This window comes from Salvelinus fontinalis, chromosome 15, assembly GCF_029448725.1.
Source record: "Salvelinus fontinalis isolate EN_2023a chromosome 15, ASM2944872v1, whole genome shotgun sequence".
In the NCBI taxonomy this organism is placed as follows: Eukaryota; Metazoa; Chordata; class Actinopteri; order Salmoniformes; family Salmonidae; genus Salvelinus; species Salvelinus fontinalis.
Genome location: NC_074679.1, coordinates 46,827,417 through 46,851,900, shown reverse-complemented (window position 1 = coordinate 46,851,900; position 24,484 = coordinate 46,827,417). Strand labels below are relative to the sequence as shown.

At 41.3% G+C, this 24,484-nt stretch overlaps 1 protein-coding gene across 4 annotated transcripts in view; it reads right to left on the bottom strand.

Moving 5' to 3' along the window:
• The window catches only part of LOC129812069 (synaptosomal-associated protein 23-like), a 48,413-nt gene that overhangs the window by 7,151 nt on the left and 16,778 nt on the right, over positions 1-24,484 (bottom strand). The window contains exons 1-2 of one of the 4 annotated variants that reach the window (XM_055864007.1): positions 13,200-13,304; positions 4,984-5,098 (exon numbers count right to left, since the gene is read on the bottom strand). In XM_055864007.1, the coding sequence (XP_055719982.1) occupies positions 4,984-5,040 (57 nt within the window). In that variant the 5' untranslated portion in view covers positions 5,041-5,098; positions 13,200-13,304. Of the gene's footprint in view, positions 1-4,983; positions 5,099-9,077; positions 9,159-9,857; positions 9,877-13,199; positions 13,305-24,484 lie in introns of those variants that run through there. The other 3 variants (XM_055864009.1, XM_055864006.1, XM_055864008.1) reach the window with 3 other exon arrangements.

Genomic DNA, 24,484 nt, shown 5'->3' with positions numbered 1-24,484 from the left:
ATGGTGGTGGCAGCATAACGCTGTGGGGATGTTTTTCAGCGGCTGGGAGACCATTCAGGATCGACGGAAAGATGAACAGAGCAAAGTAGAGAGATTCTTGATGAAAACCTACTCCAGAGAGCCCAGGACCTCAGACTGGGGGCAAAGGTTCCCCTTCCAAAAGGACATTTTCCTTAAGCACACAGCTAAGACAACGCAGGAGCGGCTTTGGGACAAGTCTCTGAATGTCCATGAGTGACCCAGCCAGAGCCCGGACTTGAACCTGATCTCTGGATTGACCTGAAAATAACTGTGCCGACCCAACCTGACAGAGCTTGAGAGGATCTGCAGAGAGAATCTCCCCATATACAGGTGTGCCAAGAATGTAGCGTCATACCCAAAAAGACTCGAGGCTGTTATCGCTGACAAAGGTACTTCAACAAAGTACGGAGTAAAGGGTCTGAATACTTATGTAAATATTTTTTAAATACATTTGCAAACATCTCTAAAAACCTGATTTTGCTTTGTCATTTTGGGGTATTGTGTGTAGATTGACAAGGGAAAAAAACAACTTAACCCATTTCAGAATAAGGCTGTAATGTAACAAAATGTGGAAAATGTCAAGCGGTCTGAATTCTTTCCGAATGCATGAACATGACAGCTGGACAGACAGACACAGACGTCAGTGTCTTTTAGGGGTACAGGCAATCATGAGAGGATGCTCTAGGTCTAGGAACCATAAAGACTCTAGGTTCTATTGGTCTAAAATACAACAATGTCCTCATTTTAAAATCAGTTAGGCGAGGCAGAGACAAGGTATTCTCCATGACTAGCCCAGTTTACTGTGCCTGGTCAGGTGAGGTAGAACAATTCAAATCAGGCAGGAACCGTCTCCCTCCCAGCAGCACATCAATACACAAAAATCACAGCAGCAGAAGGTTACATGGCGTAATGATGGAATGCAGTCAGGTGAGACAGAGGACCTAATAATAACAAGAGAGGCAGGACAGGACTGAGTGTGAAAGACTCGGAAAGATGCAGCCTATAGCAGAGGAGCACTAGGAGGTAGAGCTGGGAGAAAGGATGACTCCGGGTAGGACGACTTCATCAGTATGAGCGGTTATACCAAGCTAACAGAGTTGAAAATGATTCACCTCCGACACATTTCTAAGCTTACCTTGTGTCCGAACCACTCAAAACTGTGTGTGTGTGTGTGTGTGTGTGTGTGTGGTACAGTAAGAGGTTACTGTGACAGTTTACCCCAAGCCGTGTTGTCCTAAACCCAGCACATAGGTATCAGTCTGTCAGTCGGGCAGCAAGGAGAGAGAGAGAGAAAGACGGAGGGAGAAAAATCAGGTTGGTAAGACAAGAGATAAAGATTAGAATCAAAATGTCAGAGGACCACACTATTAGTACAGGCTGAAATCACAGAAAGTGTTAATAGAACAGTTTACTAACCTAGACCTGAATAACTTCTTTGCTTAGATCGGTGTCTTCCACTAGTGCTGGCTGTCGGCTACACAGCCAGTTACACAATCATTTTCAGCTGGGTACTTTTCCCACAAATTAACTAGGCTACTGTAACAGTATAACTTTAAACCGTCCCCTCGCCCCGACACGGGCGCGAACCAGGGACCCTCTGCACACATCAACAACTGACACCCACGAAGCGTCGTTACCCATCGCTCCACAAAAGCCGCGGCCCTTGCAGAACAAGGGGAAACCCTACTTAAGTCTCAGAGCAAGTGACGTAACTGATTGAAATGCTACTAGCGCGTACCCGCTAACTAGCTAGCCATTTCACATCCGTTACACTACTTTTGGTTTACAATTTGCAAGTCAGAAGGGGAAAAAGTCTGCCGAGCCCTCTCCCACCAGAATGAACGATATGCATCTTCTAGCAATCTAGAATCTAAGTGAGTGTGTTTCATATGCAGACACAAAGTGCTGGCGCATAGGTTTACTGTGCTTTGATTGACGAACAGCAAGCTAGACTAGTTTATAAACGGTGTCAAAATGACTGAATAAAGCCGATCTCATATCCTTGCCATTCATAAATCATATCAATGGACAAAGCTGTGTTGTAACGCATCGGGACAAGTAAAACTAAAGATTCTGTTTGTATTTTCAATATGAAGTCCATCAGGACTTGTCAGACAGTGACGTTGAAGTGAGAGACTCGTCAGTAGCCTACCGAATCGGTAAGAGAGCCGTTCATTTTGCGCCATAATTTGCCCTGGTAGGCTTTTTGGTGATTATCTGCAGATAAATTATGAAAACATTTGATAAAGATGTTATTTGCGCAGAGAGGAGGATTCACCTAGACTAAGAGAGAGAAAATATGGTCCAAAATATGATCAAAGAAAACAGATTGAATTGTTTTAAAATCTAATGATACTTGTATGGTATTTTCAAAGATATTATATAGGTCTACTATTGACAATGGAGTAGTCAAATGCGGCTTTCTGTGTAGCAAAGCCATTGATAAGCGCCTGCTTCATTCTTCAATCATACCTGTATTGCCCAGGTCGCAATTGTAAATGAGAACGTGTTCTCAATTTGCCTACCTGGTTAAATAAAGGTTAAATAAATAAATAAAAATATCTGAGAAAATGCCTCTTAAAAAGGAAGCTTGAAGCCTGTGGAAGTCAGCAGAATCTTACAGGATTCTTTAAGAATAATCTGTGGGTCAGTTAAAAAAAACGTATTTTATTTTTAATGGATGACATACTGCAATTTACAAAGAGTTGCAAACACTTGTTGACGGCAGTCAAATTCCACGTGACCGTTTAGACATGGCAATTTGGCTTCTCCAAGCTCTGATGCTGCTGATGGTCATTAGTATCCTACCAAACTTGCTAACTGCCTGGTACTCAGCACTATTGTCCCTCTAATCACCCTGACATCAATGCAAATGTAATCAAACACTTAATGAGAGCCCATGTTTCGCAACATTTTTATAGGCTATGCGGGAGTAAACAGAGTGATGGCCGATAATAGAAAGAGGTGGATCCCATCAGCTTTCTATAGGCTAGGCCTACTATAGTTATTTATCAACTTTCCTAATATTAAGCACATTGCTTATATTTATTTACAACAGGAGTATAGCCTACCTGTCTGGCATGAAAATGAACCAGGGGGAAACCGTCCTCCATTCACTATTTAAGTGCATAGATGACATGTATTTTTTTCCCCACTGCCGGTTTTGAGACAGGTGCATGATAATGGTCCATTCTAAATCAAAACAAATTTCACACCTATATTATTTAGGTGTATGTGAAGACAAGATTAAATCAAGAATAGTCTGATGGGTGACAATATTAGCCTATCACTTGTGAAAGATGCCCAGATTGTGTGCAGTAAGGCAAGAAACAGCACATTCCTTTTTTTGTAACTTTTTCCAATCATAGTCACTCACCTCATGTAGCCTAGCCCATAGGCCTATATGTTTTGATAAGGTTTGCATCATAACTTAAGTGGCCAAATAACATCTTAAATTGAAACACATTAATCCGCTTTACAAGGGGTGTAGAGCCTAACTGGCATATATACACAGCGATTGAGTTTCAAGTTTGGGGAAGATCATTTTCACCATAAAAATGCACCTTTATGATAAAATAATGACATGTATAATCTCATTTGCGGTCACTTTTGAGAATTGTGTTTCTCAGTTAATCGATTGCATTTTGGAACATTCACACTTACTGCCGTGTGCGTATTGGTGAACTCATAACGTGAAGAAATAGCCTAATAGATTAGCAACATTTTAAGCTAAACGTTCTGATCTGTTGCGTCAGCCTCATTGCTTTAAAGAAGCTAATGGTTGAATTCATTTGAGATCTATCACATCCCACAACTGTCCCAGACCATGTTTGGTCATTTATTTCTCACACAGAATAGAATAGGTCGACATTTGTACTATGGGAGATAGTAGATTGACATAGGCTAGTGCTTTTGCTGTTCATTAGGCCTACATCTTGTAGTCTGACGAAAAGTTAAGTGGACAGTTCTTCCAACGTCTTCAACAAGCACCTTTTTGATACATTTTTATTTTGAGGGTGTGGTTACCCTTTAATTCAAGTGTGCGTGGTCTAGCAAAAGGCTGCTGTTCAACTGAGTTGAAGGCACATGTGATGGTTGAGTTTGCGAAACAAATAATTAATGAAATTAATCCTGATATCATTCTGCCAGGTAAACATAGGCTACTTTGTAGCTACATGAACTGTCAAGTCATGACACGGCCTTAGAGAAGAGGACGTGCAAGAGGGATAGAAAGCGTTTGCTTTGCGAGGTAGCTCTAGCTGAAAATAAATGATCGAAGTGATTAATGGTTGGTATTTAGCAGTCATAAAAGTATGCCATATTTACTTTGAAGAACTACTGAAATGGTGATTTTTGTCAGACAGCATAGGCAGCAGCTCTATAGAGATGAGATGATTACTTGGAATAAAATAATGTCAAATGAAACAAATCATTTAGACAAATATTCTATTAAAGTAATGTGAATAAATGATGGTTAATAAGTGATGAGAAGTAATGGGCAAGTCACTACCATTATGGAACTTTTATTAACTTATTTTATTCTGTTTTACAGAATTCATAATAATAATACATAATACATTGAAAATCGTGATTATTTTTTAATAATCAAACTTACCTCAAAAAGCACTAAATCGCTCAGCACTACCATTTTCATTAGCATCATCGCTAACAGATACAGAGTGGTAGCCGCGCACACACACACACATTCTCGTTGCCTCTTCAGAAGGTTGCAGGAAATATGAATCATGGACGCATTCTGTTCATGTGTTATGATAAACTTGGGCAAATTAATTAATTTTCAATACATTTAGTTGATTCCCCACTAAGGTCAATCTTTGTATTTTATTTTTAAGTAGCCTAGTTAATAAATTGAAGTGGAAAATGTATGCTAATGGTAAACACTGACTACCCCCATTCCCAGCATTCCTATGGTGTCCCCATGGATACGGGTGGCAGCTGTACCTCATCGGTCACTTGGTTGGCCCTCATGGTGATGTCTTCCACTGACATGTCTGCCATTTTGCTGCTGTCAAAGTTGGAGGTTCCTCCTGTCACACCAAGCTCTACACTCTGAGGCCTGGGAGAGAGAGAGAGCGGGATGGAAGGAGTGTGGGAAAGGACAGGGAGTGGAGAGGGAGAGCGAGTTGGAGAGAGAAAGAGATGGGGGGGGGGGGTTAAGTCATGTATCAGGTTCACAGATATACATTTTAAAGTTGTCTGAAAAGGTACCATTTAAGTTTGCGGACAGAAATGGCATACTATGGAACTTCATAAACAACGTTGTTTGACTTAGGCCTACATAAAAAGGGAAATTATGCAAAACATTAAACAAATTTGATTCTTTTCCTGCCAGCCCAATGTTGGAATGTGGAAAATGGAAAAGGAAACAGCAGTAGGCGAGTTCCGTGTCAGTGACATTATGGCCTGGTGTTGTTATGCAGAAAGCATGCTGACAATGAGGAGGCTGGCGATAAGGAGAGCTTGATAGGGAAATGAGGACCATGCGTTTTGGCACCATTGTAACAGGGCAGCCACAGTCAGGAACACATTAGCACTGGATGTCACACTTGGTGTTGACAAGCTGCACTGGATCCTCCACTGCGTTATGACAGAGAGAGACGGTTTCAGTCACATGTTTTAGTGCCAGTGTGTTCCAATATCTAAACTAGCATAGGTATTGGAACTGAGCCAGAGTGTTTAATGGCTCACATGACATCACAACACTTTTCCTGTGGACTGCATTTGAGAAAAGCAGCAGAAGATATACTTGTGTGTGTGTATATATAGTGTGGACACCACTTCAAATGAGTGGATTTGGCCATTTCAGCAACACCTGTTGCTGACAGGTGTATAAAATCGAGCACACAGCTGTGCAATCTCCATAGACAAACATTGACAGTAGAATGGGCTTACCGAAGAGCTCAGTGACTTGACGTGGCACCGTCATAGGATTGCCGCCTTTCCAGCAAGTCAGTTAGCCAAATGTCTGCCCTGCTAGAGCTGCCCCTGTCAACTGTAAGTGCTGTTATTGTGAAGTGGAAACTTCTAGGCATAACAACGGCTCAGCCGGAAAGTGCTGGCCACACAAGCTCACAGAACGGGACCGTCAAGCACGTAAAAATCATCTGTCAATTCTGTGCATCCAACTTTGAGCCAACAGTTTGGGAAAGGCCCCTTCCTGTTTCAGAATGACAATGCCCCCGTGCACAAGGCGAGGTCCATACAGAAACGGTTTGTCGAGATCGGTGGGGGAAGAACTTGACTGGCCTGCACACAGGTCTAATCTCAACTAAATCGAACACCTGAATATGGAATGAGATGTTCGACGAGCAGGTCTCCACATACACTACATGACCAAAAGTATGTTCTGTTCAAGGTTCATGTGTGAAATGTTGACCAGCTCTTTGATGGAACACCGCTGCAATTAAGATGTTTTGGTACCAGAGGGGGACTGACAGTTTGTACCAGCAGGCATAGCCTAGCCCTAGATGTAGAGCTATCAAGGGTCTAGTTGAAGTTCAGGATCTAGGGCACAGCTGACAAGTACACTACCTGAAAACTAATTTCTCAGGACCCCCCCCCCCCCCCCCCCCCCCCCGTGCTCACTACCTCTCCTGCTCCCCCTTTACCTTTGGACCTGCTTAGAGTAACTATTTCCTGTTCTTACAATAACCCCTGAACTATAACTTCACTTCCCAACACACACAGAACTACAACAACTGGGGAAGTGGATGGCTGTTAGTGATGTTGACTTTTCACATGCCTAACTGCGCACTTTTATTTAACTAGGCAAGTCAGTTAAGAACAGATTAAAAATATATACAATATAAATATAGGACAATACACACATCACCACAAGAGAGACAACACACGACTACATAGAGAGAAACCTAAGACAACACAGCATGGTAGCAACACAACATGGTTGCAGCACAGAACATGGTACAAACATTATTGGGCAACAGTAAGAGTGTCCATGAGTGAGTCTGAATTAAGAGAGTCTGATTTAAAAGAGTCTGATTTAAGAGATTGAGAAAACTGTCCAGTTTCTAACAGAAATGATTTCAGAACAAACCGAAGTATTACTGATTAGTAATAAAATAAAAAAACAGCCCTTTTAAAGCCTATTTCACACTATATTCTTTCCCTAAATATTGTTGGCCTAAACGCTGAACTTCAAGATGGATTCAAAAAATGAGTGGCTATATTCCTGTAAAGATACCATCTCAAAATTAAGAACGCATACCATCTCAAACCTAACACATCAGCACATTTCAGACGGACAGGAAATGTCTCACTCTTCAGAGTGCTGGGTCGTTCCACTTCAAAAAGCACAAGAAAGAGGATCGACACCCACCATCTCAGATTTTTCTGAAATCATTTCTGTTGTTAGAAACAGATAAGATTCGCATTCCTGCAACATTATTTTGTTGAAATATAATATCTGGGAAATAAACCTAATTATTTGCACCCAAATTGACAACGAGTATGTAGTATCAGTTTTCTGTTTGACAAGTAGTGTGTAGCTGCGTCTCAAAGTATTGTTTCTTCATCCTATGTAACGTGCTCTCAGTGAATTTGGTGATGTCTCCCCCCATTCTGAGAAATCAGTAATTTAAATTGTTGGGTTTTATGTCCCATTCTACATCCTAATATTACCAGGTTCTGACCACTAGATGGTGGTGTTCCTGCTATTAGATGATTATTCTTTTAAGATGCTAGATAGAGGTAGTTTCACAAGCCAATGCTAACTTCCTTCATACTGGACAGAGACATAAACATGGTATCCACGAGTTAATTAAATACTGAAGTATCTCTTTAACGATTAGTAATAAATTAAAGACAGCACTTCTAAAAGCCTATTTCACACTATAGGCTGCTGAACTTGCAAGGTAACTTTTTTCATTTTGATTTCGGCACAAATTAAAAAAGTGGCACTGACTCGCCCATGCATTGATGTTTCAGCGTTGTATCAATGAAGAGTTTCCCATTCGATGTGCGACATGCACACGCAGTTACATTTGAGTCACTTAGCAGACGCTCTTATCCAGATCGACTTCGAGGTACTTTATGCGTTCATCTTAAGATAGCTAGGTGGGACAACCACATATCACAGGCATAAGTAAGTACACTTTTCTTCCGAAACAACATCTTTCTTTGAGCAATTCCATTAGCACAAATGAATATAATCTCCCCATTTGTCTGAGCAAACAATATATCTCAGTATTTTAGTCAATTTTTGATCTTCATCAAGGGTGTCGATTTCAGACCCCACTGTATGTTTAGGTAAATCCTATCGTATTTTCCCCCCTTCTCTAGCCTGCTAGATTTAGAGGCAGGCGGACGATCAATATCCACCGTCGTAGTGCGGATGAAGCGTGAGCTGGAATGTAAAGCTAACTGAAGCTGGTTAGCTTGAGAAAACCCCGAGTAGGATACCCTTCGGGTATGACAGAAACCCATGCGTTGGTTGTATACCTGGCCACTGTTTCAAATGGTAACTTCTCAGCATTTTTGTCAACGGTAACCTATATTAGCATCGTCACGATTCATGTCCAAATCATCCTAAAGGATCTAAAAATGTATTGTGTAATTTATAGATTATTTGGATATGAAGTGTGGAATGACCTTTGGCCACTTTTGATTCCTCATGTCTGACCCATTGTTAGAAAAAAAGTTTGGTCCAAATAGGATGTTAGACGCTAAAATGATTTAAAATTATATGAATCCGATACATTTAAATGGCCAATTTGGGTGCAATCAATTCCCTTAATTTCTCAGAGATCAAATTATTTTTCAACAAAATAATGCTTCCGGATGGTGGGTGTCAAGGCTTGCTGAAATGACACGGAACGACCCTGCTGCTCATTTTCTATGGTAAGCCTAACACATAGGCTATTGCTACATCACCCTATGATCCACCAATGGTCCTCAATCTCACACCATAAAAATACGTTGTCACACTATACCCAGCAGCAATACACCACACACACACACACATATTTATGATTATGACAATGAGGATTAACTGCAATTAAATAATCTACTGTACATACCTATTCATCTTTCCACCGTTCCACTCCATACAGCCCAACTACTGTAGTGGTTTACCTAGCCTACTGATCCCATACACGCCTCCACGACACAACAGGGACACACATTTCCTGCTCTTCTACTCAAACCAGTTCCTCCAGGTTAGGTTTCAACGAATGCCACATGACATCCCTCCGTTCCATTCCGTTCTTTCATACCTAGGTTGTTCATGCTGACAAAGTCGTATGACAATAGCTACACACAGAGGTAGCATATGGCACTACCTGTCCATGCATTCATCTGCCAAGTGAATTCAGACGTCTAGTACAAGACAGGTAAAAATGACCAGAACAGAAAAGCTGATCAATTTCTCACCACCTTCTTATAATGCCTAATACACTGAACAAAAATATAAAAAATGCAACATGTAAAGTGTTGGTCCTATGTTTCATGAGCTGAAATTAAATTAAAAAAAATCCCAGAAATGTTCCTTATGCACAAAAAGCTCATTTCTCTAAAATGTTGTGCACACACTTGTTTACATCTGTTAGTAATTATTTACCCTTTGCTAAGATAATCCATTAACCTGACAGGTGTGGCAAACCAAGAAGCTGATTAAACAGCATGGTCATTACACAGGTGCATTGCGCTGGGGCCAATAAAAGAACACTTTAAAATGTGCAGTTTTGTCACACAACAATGCCACAGATGTCTCAAGTTTTGAAGGAGCGCACAATTGGGATACTGACTGCAGTAATGTCCAACAGAGCTGTTGCCAGAGAATAAAATGTTAAATTCTCTACCATAAGCCACCTCCAACGTCGGTTTAGATAATTTGGTAGTACGTCCAACCGGCCTCACAACCGCAGACCACGTGTAACCACGCCAGCCCAGGACCTCCAACTTCATCACCTGCGAGATTATCTAGAGGGGCTGAGGAGTATTTGTGTCTGTAATAAAGCAGTGGTGTAAAGCACTTAAGTAAAACTACTTTAAATGACAACTTAAGTAGTTTAGGGGTATCTGTACTTTACTATTTATATTTTTGACAATATTTACTCCACTATATTCCTAAAGAATATAATGTACTTTTTACTCCTTACATTTTCCCTTACACCAAAAAGTACTTGTTACATTTTGAATGCTTAGCAGGACAGGAAAACTGTCACACTTATAAAGAGAACATCACTGGTCATCCTTACTGCATCTGATCTGGCAGACTCACTAAACAAAAATGCTTTGTTTGTAAATTATGTCTGACTGTTGAATTGTGCCCCGGGCTATATGCAAATGAAAAAAAGAAAATCGTGCAATCTGGGTTTCTTAATATAAGGAATTAGAAAATGATTTACACTTTTACTTGTCATACTTAAGTATATTTAAAAACAAATACTTTTAGACTTTTACTGAAGTAGTATTTTACTGGGTGAATTTCAATTTCTTTTACTAATCTTTACTTTTACTCAAGTATGATAATTGGGTACTTTTCCACCACTGTAATAAAGCCATTTTGTGGGGAAAAACTCATTCTGATTGGCTGGGCCTGGCTCCCCAGTGGGTGGACCTATGCCCTCCAAGGCCAACCCATGGCTGCACCCCTGTCCAGTCATGTGAAATCCATAGAATAGGGCCTAATTTATTTAAAATTGACTGATTTACTTATATGAACTGTAACTCAGTAAAATTGTGTTTATATTTTTGTTGAGTATAATTATTTAGCTGTGGGTTTCATATCCCATATCAGAACAAATGTAAAAGTCTTTACAGGTATAAGTTCTAATTAGTTGGTAATTATGCCAATAATCAGAATTAGCAAATTTTGTCAACAAGTACATAAAACTATCAATCCACTTAACTAAAATGTTACATTCAGTAGTTATCCATTGGTCAACATATCATTTGATGGCAATACAATAGTTTCAAACTAGAGGTTGAGCGATTAATTAGGGCCGATTTCAAGTTTTCATAACAATCGATAATCTGCATTTTTGTACGCCGATTATGGTCGATTACATTGCAATCCATGAGGAGACTGCGTGGCAGGCTGACCACCTGTTACGCGAGTGCAGCAAGGAGCCAAGGTAAGTTGCTAGCTAGCATTAAACTTAACTTATAAAAAAAACTATCTTAAGATAATCACTAGTTAACTACACATGATTGACACTATTACTAGTTTAATTAGCTTGTCCTGCGTTGCTTATAATCAATGTGGTGCCTGTTAATTTATCATCGAATCACAGCCTACTTCGACAAACGGGTGATCACTTAACAAAAGCGCATTCGCGTCGGGGTATAATGCAGTGTGTCTGGCTGCTTGGCTCCTTGCGAACTGTGTGAAGACCATTTCTTCCTAACAAGACTAATTAATATGCCAGAATTTTACATAATTATGACATAACATTGAAGGTTGTGCAATGTAACATCAATATTTAGACTTAGGTTTGCCACCCGTTCGATAAAATATGGAACGGTTCCGTATTTTCACTGAAAGAATAAAACGTTTTGTTTTTTTAAACAATAGTTTCCGGATTTGGAAATATTAATGACCAAAGGCTCGTATTTCTGCGTGGTTATTATAATTAAGTCTATGATTTGATATTTGATAGAGCAGTCTGACTGAGCGGTGGTAGGCAGCAGCAGACTCGTAAGCATTAATCCAAACAGGACTTTCCTGCGTTTGCCTGCAGCTCTTCTCAATGCTTGAAACACAGCGCTGTTTATGACTTCAAGCCTATCAACTCCCGAGATTAGGCTGGCAATACTATAGTGCCTATAAGAACATCCAAACCTCAAAAGTATATAAAATACAAATGGTATAGAGAAATAGTCCTATAATAACTACAACCTAAAATTTTACTGGGAATATTGAAGACTCATGTAAAAAGGAACTACCAGTTTTCAAGTTCTGAGCAAGGAACTTATTACATGGCACATATTGCACTTTTACTTTCTTCTCCAACACTGTTTTTGCATTATTTAAACCAAATATAACATGTTTCATTATTTGAGAATAAATTGATTTTATTTATGTATTATATTGAGTTAAAATAAGTGTTCATTCAGTATTGTTGTAATTGTCATTATTCCAAATATATATAAAAATTGGCATCGGCTTTTTTTGGTCCTCCAATAATCAGTATCGGAGTTGAAAAATCATAATCAGTCGACCTCTATTTCAAACACATAACCTCATGATCATGACACCTGTTAATCATTTATCTGCAAACTTGTAGCAATGTGGGTGATTCCACTGCTGTGTCTGTGCTGATATTCATGTATGAGTTCATTGTGGTTAACTACAGTTAGTGTGACTACCTGTACATGCATGGTCATCAGCTGACAAGGTTTACAAGAACAGTTAGGCCAGCTGTACTGTAACAAGGTGATCGCAAACAGACACCCAACCACCAAAGGAGTTGTTAAGTAGTCTAGCAAAAGTGAGCTATCTAGCGAAGTTGGGTGGGTATCATTTGTGAAACGTACCAACAGGAATCTATTCCAAAAACGTTGTAAATAACAAGGTTGCCAACAAACAACGCATACAAAGTTGTATAGCGTCAGAATAAGATACCGGGTAGGGAGATGGCTATTTCATTGTTTTTCACTCACCACGTTTATTCCGAAAAATGTCTGTCCTCACTCTGGTTGCCTATGTACAAACATTAACAATAAGCTACGTGGTGAGTTTATGCCTATTCGGCAGCTAGTTAACTTTTTTTTTTATGCGTTGCTACTTTTTATGCATTCTTTGTTGGCAACCTTGTACTTACGTTTTTGGAACAGATTCCTGTTGGAACGTTCCACAAATTATACCCACCCAGCGAAGTTAGCAAAACAAAGTTGGTGACAGTTTTAAGTAACTTTTAATGCTCTAAACTTCGTTCCGACACACTAAAAGCATTACTAACAAACTTTACTCGTTTTTGTCTAACCTAAATAGTTAACGTCTTCCTGTAATTAAGTTTTTGTGCTAGCCCAACACAGCATACTACTAGTAATGTTAGATCCGCTAGCAGTGGAATCCAGCTAGGTTTGCTAGTTCCTCACACAACACAGACAAGTCGCATAAAACTCCCCGACTGAGGATAATTTGATGGAAGAACACATAATGACAAAGGGTTGTCTTCTTAATGAAAGCTACTTACTGCTAAGCTTCCCAAGTAGAAAAGCTCCTTCTTCAGGTTTTCCGTATGTGATCTTTGCAATTTCTGAAATTCATTGAAATGGACTGAGTGTCGATGGTGCGCATGTCCTGTCATATGATTTCACAAGTGGAGGAAGGCGATTTGCGCATGCGTTGGATCACACCTTAACAGCAACATTTGTGTAGCCTACTGTTTACAGTGGTATCTGTAGCTACTGTTCTGATATTTGATTACAATGACACGTGGATTATATACCAAACATATTTTATATTTATCATTTTTATATTTCAGTCTCCCCCCGGCTAAAAACAGTATCATTTTTGGCTGATGAAGGCCTACCAAGCAGGAACGGGTTGGTGTTTGTCTCCAATAATAGTGTGATTGCCTAGTGTGGCTCCCCCTTGGTTGCTTGCCTCTAGCAAGCCATCTTCATGTTTGTTTGACACTTGATTTCCCCAGATTGTCTATCATGTAATAAAAAAATGTAGGTCAAAAGGGAAATAAAAGTATGCAAGCTTCAACAGAAAGTATGCACAAAACTATGATGCAACCATGTAAAAAACAAGCAAAATTTATTGAAATCAATGGTGTCCACTATTTGAGCTGAAGCGAGAGAAAATACACTCTGACTTCGGAATGACATTTTGCCCATTCACATCTCATATGTAGCCTGATTACAATATTTTATCTTGATATGTTAATAAATAAATACTGTGTTCATTTTGGCATGTTAACCTGCCTACAATACCCGCTGTAGTGTGCGTAGATCGCAAGCCCATAGTAATTCAATAAGGTGAACTGGCTAGCTACTGCTGTTAGGTAGCTAGATAGCCACAAAGAATTGGTTGCTAGCTACCCACGTAGAATCTACCTTGTGTAACATTAGTTTTAGGTCATTTTTTCCTGTTTAAACAGCTTTCTAGCTAGATTATTTCAATTCACATATAGCTAGCTGATAATTATGAAGTAAAATGTTTGCTTTGTGTTTATCTTGTTTAGTCTCTTTTGTTGCCATTGTCCTAGCTGGAAGAAGGTTCAGTGAATGGGGAGGTGCAGTGTGAGGTAATACAGTAGCTGGGGAGAGTGATGTAATGTTTTATGTGTTCTCCACACTCTCGTCCTCACAAGAACGTACTCAAGAGAGCGTACTCGGAGAATTAGAGTGTGGAGCACGGTATTATGCATATTGAGAAACACCCACTGTCTCGGTGCAGAGTCTTTACCCACCAACGTCAAGTTAGGATGTGTCATTAATCCCATGAGAGCTTTTGTCCGGCACCCATTACAGTGTTTAAAGTGCCAAGCTCATCAAGTCAAATTGTATTTGTCACATGCTTCGTAAAACTGTACTATCTGGAGTATGTGACAATAAAAACAGATATATTTTTTGGGTGGACGTCCCAAGGATCCCGGGTAGCACGAACACTGAAAACTAGCCATTTTTTTTTCACACAGCATGTCATGAAGTGCACGCGTGCTGGTACTTCTCTCCTATCACTCACTCAGATGCCTGCTCTGCCTGCAGCGCTCTCTCAATAAAAAAATCTAATCACATCAAATTGTATTTGTCACATGTGCCGAATACAACAGGTGTAGATCTTACCGTGAAATGCTTACTTACGAGCCATTAACCAACAATGCAGAGATAAAAAAAAAGAGAGTAGCAGCAGCATGTGTGAAGAGTGTGGAGGAATGTGTGTATCAGTGTGTGTGTTGGAGTGTCAGCGTAGTATGTGTGAGTGTGGGGTTAGAGTCCACTGAGTACATCACACCTGTGCAGGAGAGTCAGTGCAATTGACAAGATTAATAAAAAAAGGGTCTTAATGTAAATAGTCTGGGTGGCCATTTGATTTACTGTTCAACAGTCTTATGGCTTGGGGGTAGAAGCTGTTAAAGGAGCCTTTTAGTCCCAGACTTAGTCAATGACTTGGGTGGCTGGAGTCTCACCATTTTTAGGGCCTTTCTTTCACACCGACTGGTATAGAGGTCCTGGATGGCAGGGAACTCAGCCCCAGTGATGTACTGGGCCATACGCACTTCCCTCTGTAGTGCCTTGCGGTCGGATGCCAAGCAGTTGCCATACCAAGTGGTGATGCAACCAGTCAGTATGCTCTTGATTTTGCAGCTGTAGACCTTTTTGAGGATCTGAGGACCCATGCCAAATATTTTCAGCCTCCTGAGGGGGAAGAGGCGTTGTCATGCCCTCCTCAACACTGTGTTGGTTTGTTTGGACAATGATAGTTCCTAGTGATGTGGACACCAAGGAACTTAAAGCTCTCGACCTTCTCCACCAAAGTCCAGTCAATGTGAATGGGGTTTGCTCTGCCCTCTTCCTGTAGTCTACAATTAGCTCCTTTGTCTTTCTCATGGCCTACCACCATCATGTCGTCGGCAAACAATGATGGTGTTGGAGTCGTGCATGGCCACGCAGTCGTGGGTGAACAGGGAGTGGAGGAAGGGACTAAGCACGCACCCCTGAGGGGCCCATGTGTTGAGGGTTAGTGTGGCCGATGTGTTGTTGCCTACCCTCACTACCTGGGGGCGACCTGTCAGGAAGTCCAGGATCAAGTTGCAGAGGTAGGTGTTCTGTCCCAGGGTTCTTAGCTTAGTGATGAGCTTGGAGGGAACTATGATGTTGGACACTGAGCTGTAGTCAATGAACAGCATGCTCATGTAGGTGTTCCTTTTGTCAAGGTGGGAAAGGGCAGTGTAGAGTGCAATAGAGATTGTGTTGCCCATGGATCTGTTGGGGCGGTATGTGAATTCGAGTGGATCCAGGGTTTATGGGATGATGTTGTTGACGTGAGTAATGACCAGCCTTTCAAAGCATTTCATGGCTATAGATGTGAGTGCTACGGGGCGGTAGTCATTTAGGCAGGTTACCTTGGGATTTTTGGGTACAGGGACTATGGTGGTCTGCTTGAAACATGTAGGTATTACAGACTGGGTCAGGCAGAGGTTGAAAATGTCAATGAAGACACTTGCCAGCTGGTCAACGCATGCTCTGAGTCACATCCTGGTAATGCATAATCCCGGTTGCTTTGTGATTGTACAGTGCATTTGGAAAGTATTCAGACCCCTTATCCTTTTTCCACATGTTGTTACGTTACAGCCTTATTCTAAAACAGGTTTTAAGAATGTTTTGCAAATGTAGAAAAATAAAAAACAGAAATAACTTATTTACATAAGTATTCAGAACCTTTGCTATTAGACTCGAAAATGAGCTAAGGTGCATCCTGTTTCCATTGGTCATCCTTGAGATGTTTCTACAACTTGATTGGAGTCAAACTGTTGTAAATTCAATTGAATGGACATGATTTGGAAAGGCCAAACTGATAAATCGGGGGAGAAGGGCCTTGGTCAGGGAGGTGACCAAGAACCTGATGGTCACTCTAACAGAGCTCTAGAGTCCCTCTGTGGTGGAAGGACACCCATCTCTGCAGCACTCCACCAATCAGGCCTTTATAGTAGAGTGGCCAGATGGTAAAAGGCACATAACAGACCGCTTGGAGTTTGCAAAAAGGCACCTAAAGAACTCTCAGACCATGAGAAACGAGATTCTAGAGTGCTCCAGACCTCAGACTGAGGCGACGGTTCACCTTCCAACGGGACAACGACCCTAAGCACACAGCCAAGACAACGCAGGTGTGGCTTGGGGACAAGTCTCTGAATGCCCTTGAGTGGCCCAGCCAGATCCTGGACTTGAACCCGATCGAACATCTCTGGAGAGACCTGAAAGTAGCTGTGCAGCAACGCTCCCCATCCAACTGACAGAGCTTGAGAGGATCTGCAGAGAAGAATGAGAGAAACTCCCCAAATACAGTTGTGCCAAGCTTGTACTGTCATACCAAGAAAAATAAATGCTGTAATTGCTGCCAAAGGTGCTTCTACAAAGTACTAAGTAAAGGGTCTGAATACTTATGTAAATGTAATATTTCTGTTTTTAATTTGGAATAAATTAGCTAAAATGTCTAAAAGGCATTTTTTTCATTGTGTATTGGGTATTGTGTGTAGATTAATGAGGGCAACAAACATTTGAATACATTTTAGAATAAGACTAACGTAACAAAATGTGGAAAAAGTCCCCAACGCAGATTTGGCCTGTAATCCATGGTTTTTGGTTGGGATACCTTCTTATGCACTTATTGATGAAGCCCGTGACTGTTGCGGTAAACTCAATGATATCGGATGAATCCCGGATCAGGCAGTTCAGAAAAAATAACGACAGACCTTGAAATAAACAGTTACATTATTCTGATTGGTATTTGACCATTCATTTCTGCAAAACGTGCAGTTCTGATGGAGTCATTGTAGCTTACTTCCCTTCACTGGAACTAAGGGGCCTAGCCCGAACCATGAAAAACAGCCCCAGACCATTATTCCTCCTCCACCAAACTTTACAGTTGGCACTATGCATTGGGTAAGGTAGCATTCTCCTGGCATCCTCCCAACCCAGATTCATCAGTCGGACTGCCAGATGGTGAAGCGTGATTCATCACTCCAGTGAACCCATTTCCACTGCTCCAGAGTCCAATGGCGGCGAGCTTTACATCACTCCAGCTAACGCTTGGCATTGTGCATGGTGATCTTAGGCTTGTGTGCGGCTGCTCAGCCATGGAAATCCATCTCATGAAGCTCCAGACGAACAGTTTTTGTGCTGCCATTGCTTCCAGAGGCAGTTTGGAACTCGGTAGTGTGTGTTGCAACCGAGGACAGACGATCTTTACGCGCTACGCGCTTTAGCACTCAGTGGTTCCGTTCTGTGCGCTTGTTTGGCCTACCACTTCCTGGCTGAGCTGTTGTTGCTCCTAGAAGTTTCCACTTCACAATATCAGCACTTACAGTTGTCCGGGTCAGCTCTAGCAGGATAGAAATTTGACGAAATTACTTGTTGGAAAGGTGGCATCCTCTGACGATGCCACGTTGAAAGTCACTGAGCTCTTCGGTATGGGCCATTCAACAGCCAGTGTTTGTGTATGGAGATTGCATGGCTGTGTGCTTGATTTTATACACCTGTCAGCAATGGGTGTGGCTGAAATAGCCAAATCCACTAATTTGAAGGGGTGTCCATTTTGGCATGTTAATCTGCCTACAATACCCACTGTAGTGTGCGTAGATCGCAAGCCCATAGTAATTCAATAAGGTGAAATGGCTAGCTACTGCTGTTAGGTAGCTAGATAGCCACAAATAATTGGTTGCTAGCTACCCAGGAAGAATCTACCTTGTGTAACATTAGTTTTAGGTCATTTTTTCCTGTTGAACTAGCTTTCGACTGGACTTTGGTGGATTTGGCACACACCTGTCTCTATAAGGTCCCACAATTGACAGTGCACGTCAGACCAAAAACCAAGCCATGAGGTCGAAGGAATTGTCAGTGGAGCTCCAAGACAGGATTGTGTCGAGGCACAGATCGGGGGATGGGTACCAAAACATTTCTGCAGCACTGAAGGTCCCCAAGAACACAGTGGCCTCCATCATTCTTAAATGGAAGATGTTCGGAACCACCACGACTCTTCCTGGAGCTGGCCTCCCGGCCAAACTGAGCAATCGGGGGAGAAGGGCCTTGGTCAGGGAGGTGACCAAGAACCTGATGGTCACTCTGATAGAGCTCTAGAGTTCCTCTGTGGAGATGGGAGAACCCTCCAGAAGTACACCCATCTTCAGGACAAGTCTCTGAATGTCCTTTAGTGGCCCAGCCAGAGCCTGGACTTGAACCCGATCGAACATCTCTGGAGAGACCTGATAGTAGCTGTGCAGCAACGCTCCCTATCCCAGCTGACAGAGCTTGAGAGGATCTGCAGATAAGCATGGGAGAAACTCCCCAAAAACAGTTGTGCTAAGCTTGTAGCGTCATACCCAAGAAGAATTGTGGCTGTAATCGCTGCCAAATGTGGTTCAACAAAGTACTGAGTAAAGGGTCTGAATACTTACGTATGTAAATGTGATATTTCTGTTTTTTATTTTTAGTAAATTTGCAAAAATGTCTAAGAACCTGTTTTTTTATTTGTCACTATGGGGTATTGTGTGTAGATTGATCAGGAAATAATACAATATTCAATTTTAGAGTAAGGCTGTAACGTAACAAAATGTAGAAAAAGTCAATGGGTCTGAATACTTGCCGCATGCACTGTAGATAGCTATGATATATTGTCATATTGAGTTGTGTTGCACAATCTTTACAGCTATGTTACAGTCTTTTTGACTTGTAGCTACTGGCAAGTTGGCTAGCTAACTGGCTATAATAGCAGCCAATGACGTCCGCTAGCTTATTTTTTTGTTCTCTGATTTAGTTTACAAAGAGGAATTCAGCCATATGAAAAACCTTCCATAGCAAAATATATCTACAATGAACAAAAATATAATTGCAATATGTGAAGAGTTGGTCCCATGTTTCATGAGTTGAAATAAAACATCCCCGAAATTTCTCTCAAATTTTGTGCACAAATTTGTTTACCTCCCTGGTAGTGAGCATTTCCCTTTTGCCAAGATAATCCATCCACCTGACAGGTGTGACAAATCAATAAGCTGATCAAACAGCATGATGATTACACAGGTGCACCTTGTGCTGGCGACAATAAAAGGTCACTCTAAAATGTTCAGTTTTGTCACATATCACTATCCCACAGATGTCTCAAGCATTAAGGGAGCATGCAATTTGCATGCTGACTGCAGGAATGTTCACCAGAGCTGTTGCCAGAAAATGTTATGTTCATTTCTCTACCAAAAGGTGTCTCCAACGTCATTTTAGAGAATTTGGCAGCACGTCCAACCGGCCTCACAGCCGCAGACCACATGTAACCACGCCAGCCCAGGACCTCCACATCCGGCTTCTTCAACTGTGTGTGTGTGTGTGTGTGTGGGCTTATGCCCTCCAAGGCCCATCCATGGCTGCACCCCTGTCCAGTCATGTGCTGCCATTTTTATTGACATGGCCAAATATTTTGATACGGTAGACCATTCCATTCTTGAGTGTCAGCTAAGGAGTATTGGTGTCTCTGAGGGGTCTTTGGCTTGGTTTGCTAACTACCTCTCTCAAAGAGTGCAGTGTATAAAGTCAGAACATCTGCTGTCTCAGCCACAGCCTGTCACCAAGGGAGTACCCCAAGGCTCGATACTAGGCCCCACACTCTTCTCAATTTACATCAACAACATAGCTCAGGCAGTTGGAAACTCTCTCATCCATGTATATGCAGATAATAAAGCCTTATACTCAGCTGGGCCCTCCCCGGATTTTGTGTTAAACGCTCTACAACAAAGCTTTCTTAGTGTCCAACAAGCTTTCTCTTCCATTAACCTTGTTCTGAACACCTCCAAAACAAAGATCATGTGGTTTGGTAAGAATAATGCCCCTCTCCCCACAGGTGTGATTACTACCTCTGAGGGTTTAGAGCTTGAGATAGTCACCTCATACAAGTACTTGGGAGTATGTCTAGATGGTGCACTGTCCTTCTCCCAGCACATATCAAAGCTGAAGGCTAAAGTTAAATCTAGACTTGGGTTTCCTCTATCGTAATTGCTCCTCTTTCACCCCAGCTGCCAAACTAACCCTGATTCAGATGACCATCCTACCCATGCTAGACTACGGAGACATAATTTATAGATCGGCAGGTAGAGAGGCTAGATGTTCTTTACCATTCGGCCATCAGATTTGCCACCAATGCGCCTTATAGGACACATTACTGCACTATATACTCCTCTGTAAACTGGTAATCTCTGAATATCTGTCCCAAGACCCACTGGTTGATGCTTATTTATAAAACACTCTTAGGCCTCACTCCCCTCTATCTGAGATATTTACTGCAGCCCTCATCCTCCACAAACAACACCCGTTCTGCCAGTCACATTCTGTTAAAGGTCCCCAAAGCACACACATCCCTAGGTTGCTCCTCTTTTCAGTTCGCTGCAGCTAGCGACTGGAACGAGCTGCAACAAACACTCAAACTGGACAGTTTTATCTCAATCTCTTCATTCAAAGACTCAATCATGGACACTCTTACTGACAGTTGTGGCTGCTTTGCGTGATGTATTGTTGTCTCTACCTTCTTGGCCTGTGCTGTTGTCTGTGCTCAATAATATTTGTACCATGTTTTGTGCATCTACCATGTTGTGTTGCTACCATGTTGTTGTCATGTTGTGTTGCTACCATGCTGTGTTTCCAAGTGTTGCTGACATGCGACGTTGTTGTCTTAGGTCTATCTTTATGTAGTGTTGTGTTGTCTCCATTGTCATGATGTGTGTTTTGTCCTATATTTGTATTTTATTACTTTTTTAATCCCCCGTCCCCCTAGGAGGCCTTTTGCCTTTTGGAAGGCCGCCATTGTAAATAAGAATTTGTTCTTAACTGACTTGCCGAGTTAAATAAAGGTTGAATAAAACATTTAATAAACGTGAAATCCGTAGATTAATTCTTTCTGTGCCTAATTGGTTTATTTCAGTTGACCAATTTCCTTATATGAACTGTAACTCAGTAAAATCTTTGAAACTGTTGCATGTTGCATTTATATTTTTCTTAAGAATAGTTTGAAAATATATGTTTTCAACTGTTACCAGTGGCGACTTTAGCATGTAAATCTTGGTGGTGCAAACTCAGACACAACACAACACTAAACAATACATTAGTTGCACTATAGCTGCAACAAGCATTGCCCAGAAACTATTAGGGTCTACATAAAGCTGTCCCAACAGTGGAGCTTTGTTTTCAGCACCATGGAGTGAATCCTTACCACTGCTACACCTGGCTATCAGTGGAGCCTTGTCTGGCAGTGAGACCGCTCATTCAAACTCATTTACTGCCTTTTTAAAACCATAGCTGATATGGCTGACTTGCTTAAACAAATGGGGTTTCAACTGACTCCTTGTGGATTTGTGTATGTCGATAAGAATCACACTGTCCTTCAGTAATAACGAACGCCAACATGAGTTTTGACTTCTGAACCATACACAAACATTATTACATTAATGTTCAGTATATTCATAATCTTTATTCTTATCTCATTATCACTTAGCTCTAAGTATAAGCAAGTGCAACCAAACGATCTGCGACGAGATAGGCCTATTCGTTCAGCACTTTCAAAATGGACACCAAAAGAAATTCAGATAGATGTTAGTTCAGAGAAATTCAGCAAGATGTTGAGGCCTTAACTTTACTCTTCTTTAGGTCACCCACCCCCCACACACAGAGAGAGAGAAGAGAGAGGAGAGGAGAGAGGAGAGGAGAGAGAGATAGAGAGAGAGATGTGGTTAGCCTACCAATTATTTTATTTGGCCTATGTGGTCTAAAAAGGAAGGAAAATACAATCACGAGGATTCACTTTTATGTACACACTATACCAACTCACAGACAACAACCCTTGCAATATCAACTGGAATTACATGGGTCTATTACTGAACTTTTTGTTGAAAACAAATATTTGAATAAGAAGAGACTGTCAAACATGGTTACAGACACAACAACATTATGTAGTATCCCCTTCTCGTGAAGAAAAGCACGTGAGCTAGTTTATGCAGCAGCGTACAAGACATTTTTGGACTCACCGTTGTTGTGCTTGTCTCACTTGAACAGGAAGTTGGTGAGGAGGTTCTTTTTGTGGGGAAATTTTGTCATCGAATGGGCTTTCAAGACAACTGGGAACTCTGAAAAAAACAAGGTTGAATCATGTCGTCAGTAATCTTCAGGTCAGAGCTCTAGAAAGAGACTTGAGTTGCCGGCTTGGAATTCCGAGTTGGATGACCATTTTAAATGTATTTTCCCAGTCTGAGCTCGTTTTTTCCCAGAGTTCCTAGTTGTCTTGAACTCACTGAAGTCTGAGATTTCCCAGTTCCGAGTTTCCAGTTGTTTGGAATGTGGCAGAAGTCATGCTGGATTGACAGCATGGCCAATGTATTCAACCTTTTCTGGTCCATGGTGTTGTAAATGTTAATCCCTTAAAGCTTGGAAAAGAGACCATTTCAGACAGATGTTTTAAGTCCTTAAACCCAGACTTGGACCACACACCCTCTCCACCGAATAGCAGGCAGGGGAAGCAAAATAGTGATTGTTTTGCAATGCTTGCAGTTAGCCACTGATTCCTTCCAAACCACTCATTGTTGAATATGCGATTTCCGACTTGTTGTGTAACATTTATGTCCAATGGCCGATGAGTACGGATACCTTTTATCTATAATTTAACAAGGTTTGAAAAGGATTTGCCAGTAGATTGTCGACGTGATTCATGATGATGACTGCTTGTCTAGCCTGCTAGATAAGATTTTGAAAGTAACATGATCAGTCCAATCGAAGCTTTGGTAGATATAACGTGATTTGACGGCATTGTATCTGTGGTCAATGACCTACAGCCTTCTTGGCTGGACACTTCTAATGTAAATCTATGGCAGCACCCAAGGCGGCTTGAACTGCCTACCTCTCCCTGTAGATTCTGCAGTGACTTAGTGTCCCATGAGTGACAGAACAGTGAGCCAACCTCGGCGCTGGAGAATATTACCAACGCCTACGCTCTGTATATTCCACTGGCTGCCCCTCCACCACAGAAAGCACTGAGCTAGGCTGAAACACCTGCATTTTGGAGCTGCCTTACTCAAGAAAGAGACCATGTTTATAAGCGACTTTATTAGCTAATTTTGAATGACATGTCGCCACTGTACTGTATATGAAAATACCTTAGCAGTCACATTTGTGACCCATGGGAAAATACAGTGGCTCTAACTTATTATATTCAGTGAGTGTACAAAACATTAGGAACACCTTCCTAATATTGAGTTGCAACCCCCCTTTTGCCCTCAGGATGGCCTCAATTCGTCGGGGCGTGGACTTCTTGTCGAAAGCATTCCACAGGAATGCTGGCCCATGTTGACTCCAATGCCAGAGCTACTGTAGTACAGACCAGAGCCTTAGTAGTACAATTTCATAATCTCTTCTTCTTCTTGAAAAACATTACATGGCAACGCAGGAATTTTGATAGTGCGTAGGGCTGCAAGCCAGAAGGTTGTGGGTTTGCAGACCACCTTGGACAAGAGTAGGGGTGGAAAGATCTATATAGTAAAAACATTGCATGAATCATCATATTTGCAGGTCAGAGAGAAAAAAATGGCCTTTTTAACATTTCATGCAACTCCACATAATTTGACATATTAGCAGAATCTTTTTTTAATGCCACACATATTACGGAAATTACAGGATAAGAATGGACAGAGAGACAGGCCTAGGTGTTCATCTTATCATATTTATTCACTGCCAAATCAGTGTGTCTTGTTTGCAAATAATTAAACCTGAGACTTCATTAGGAATC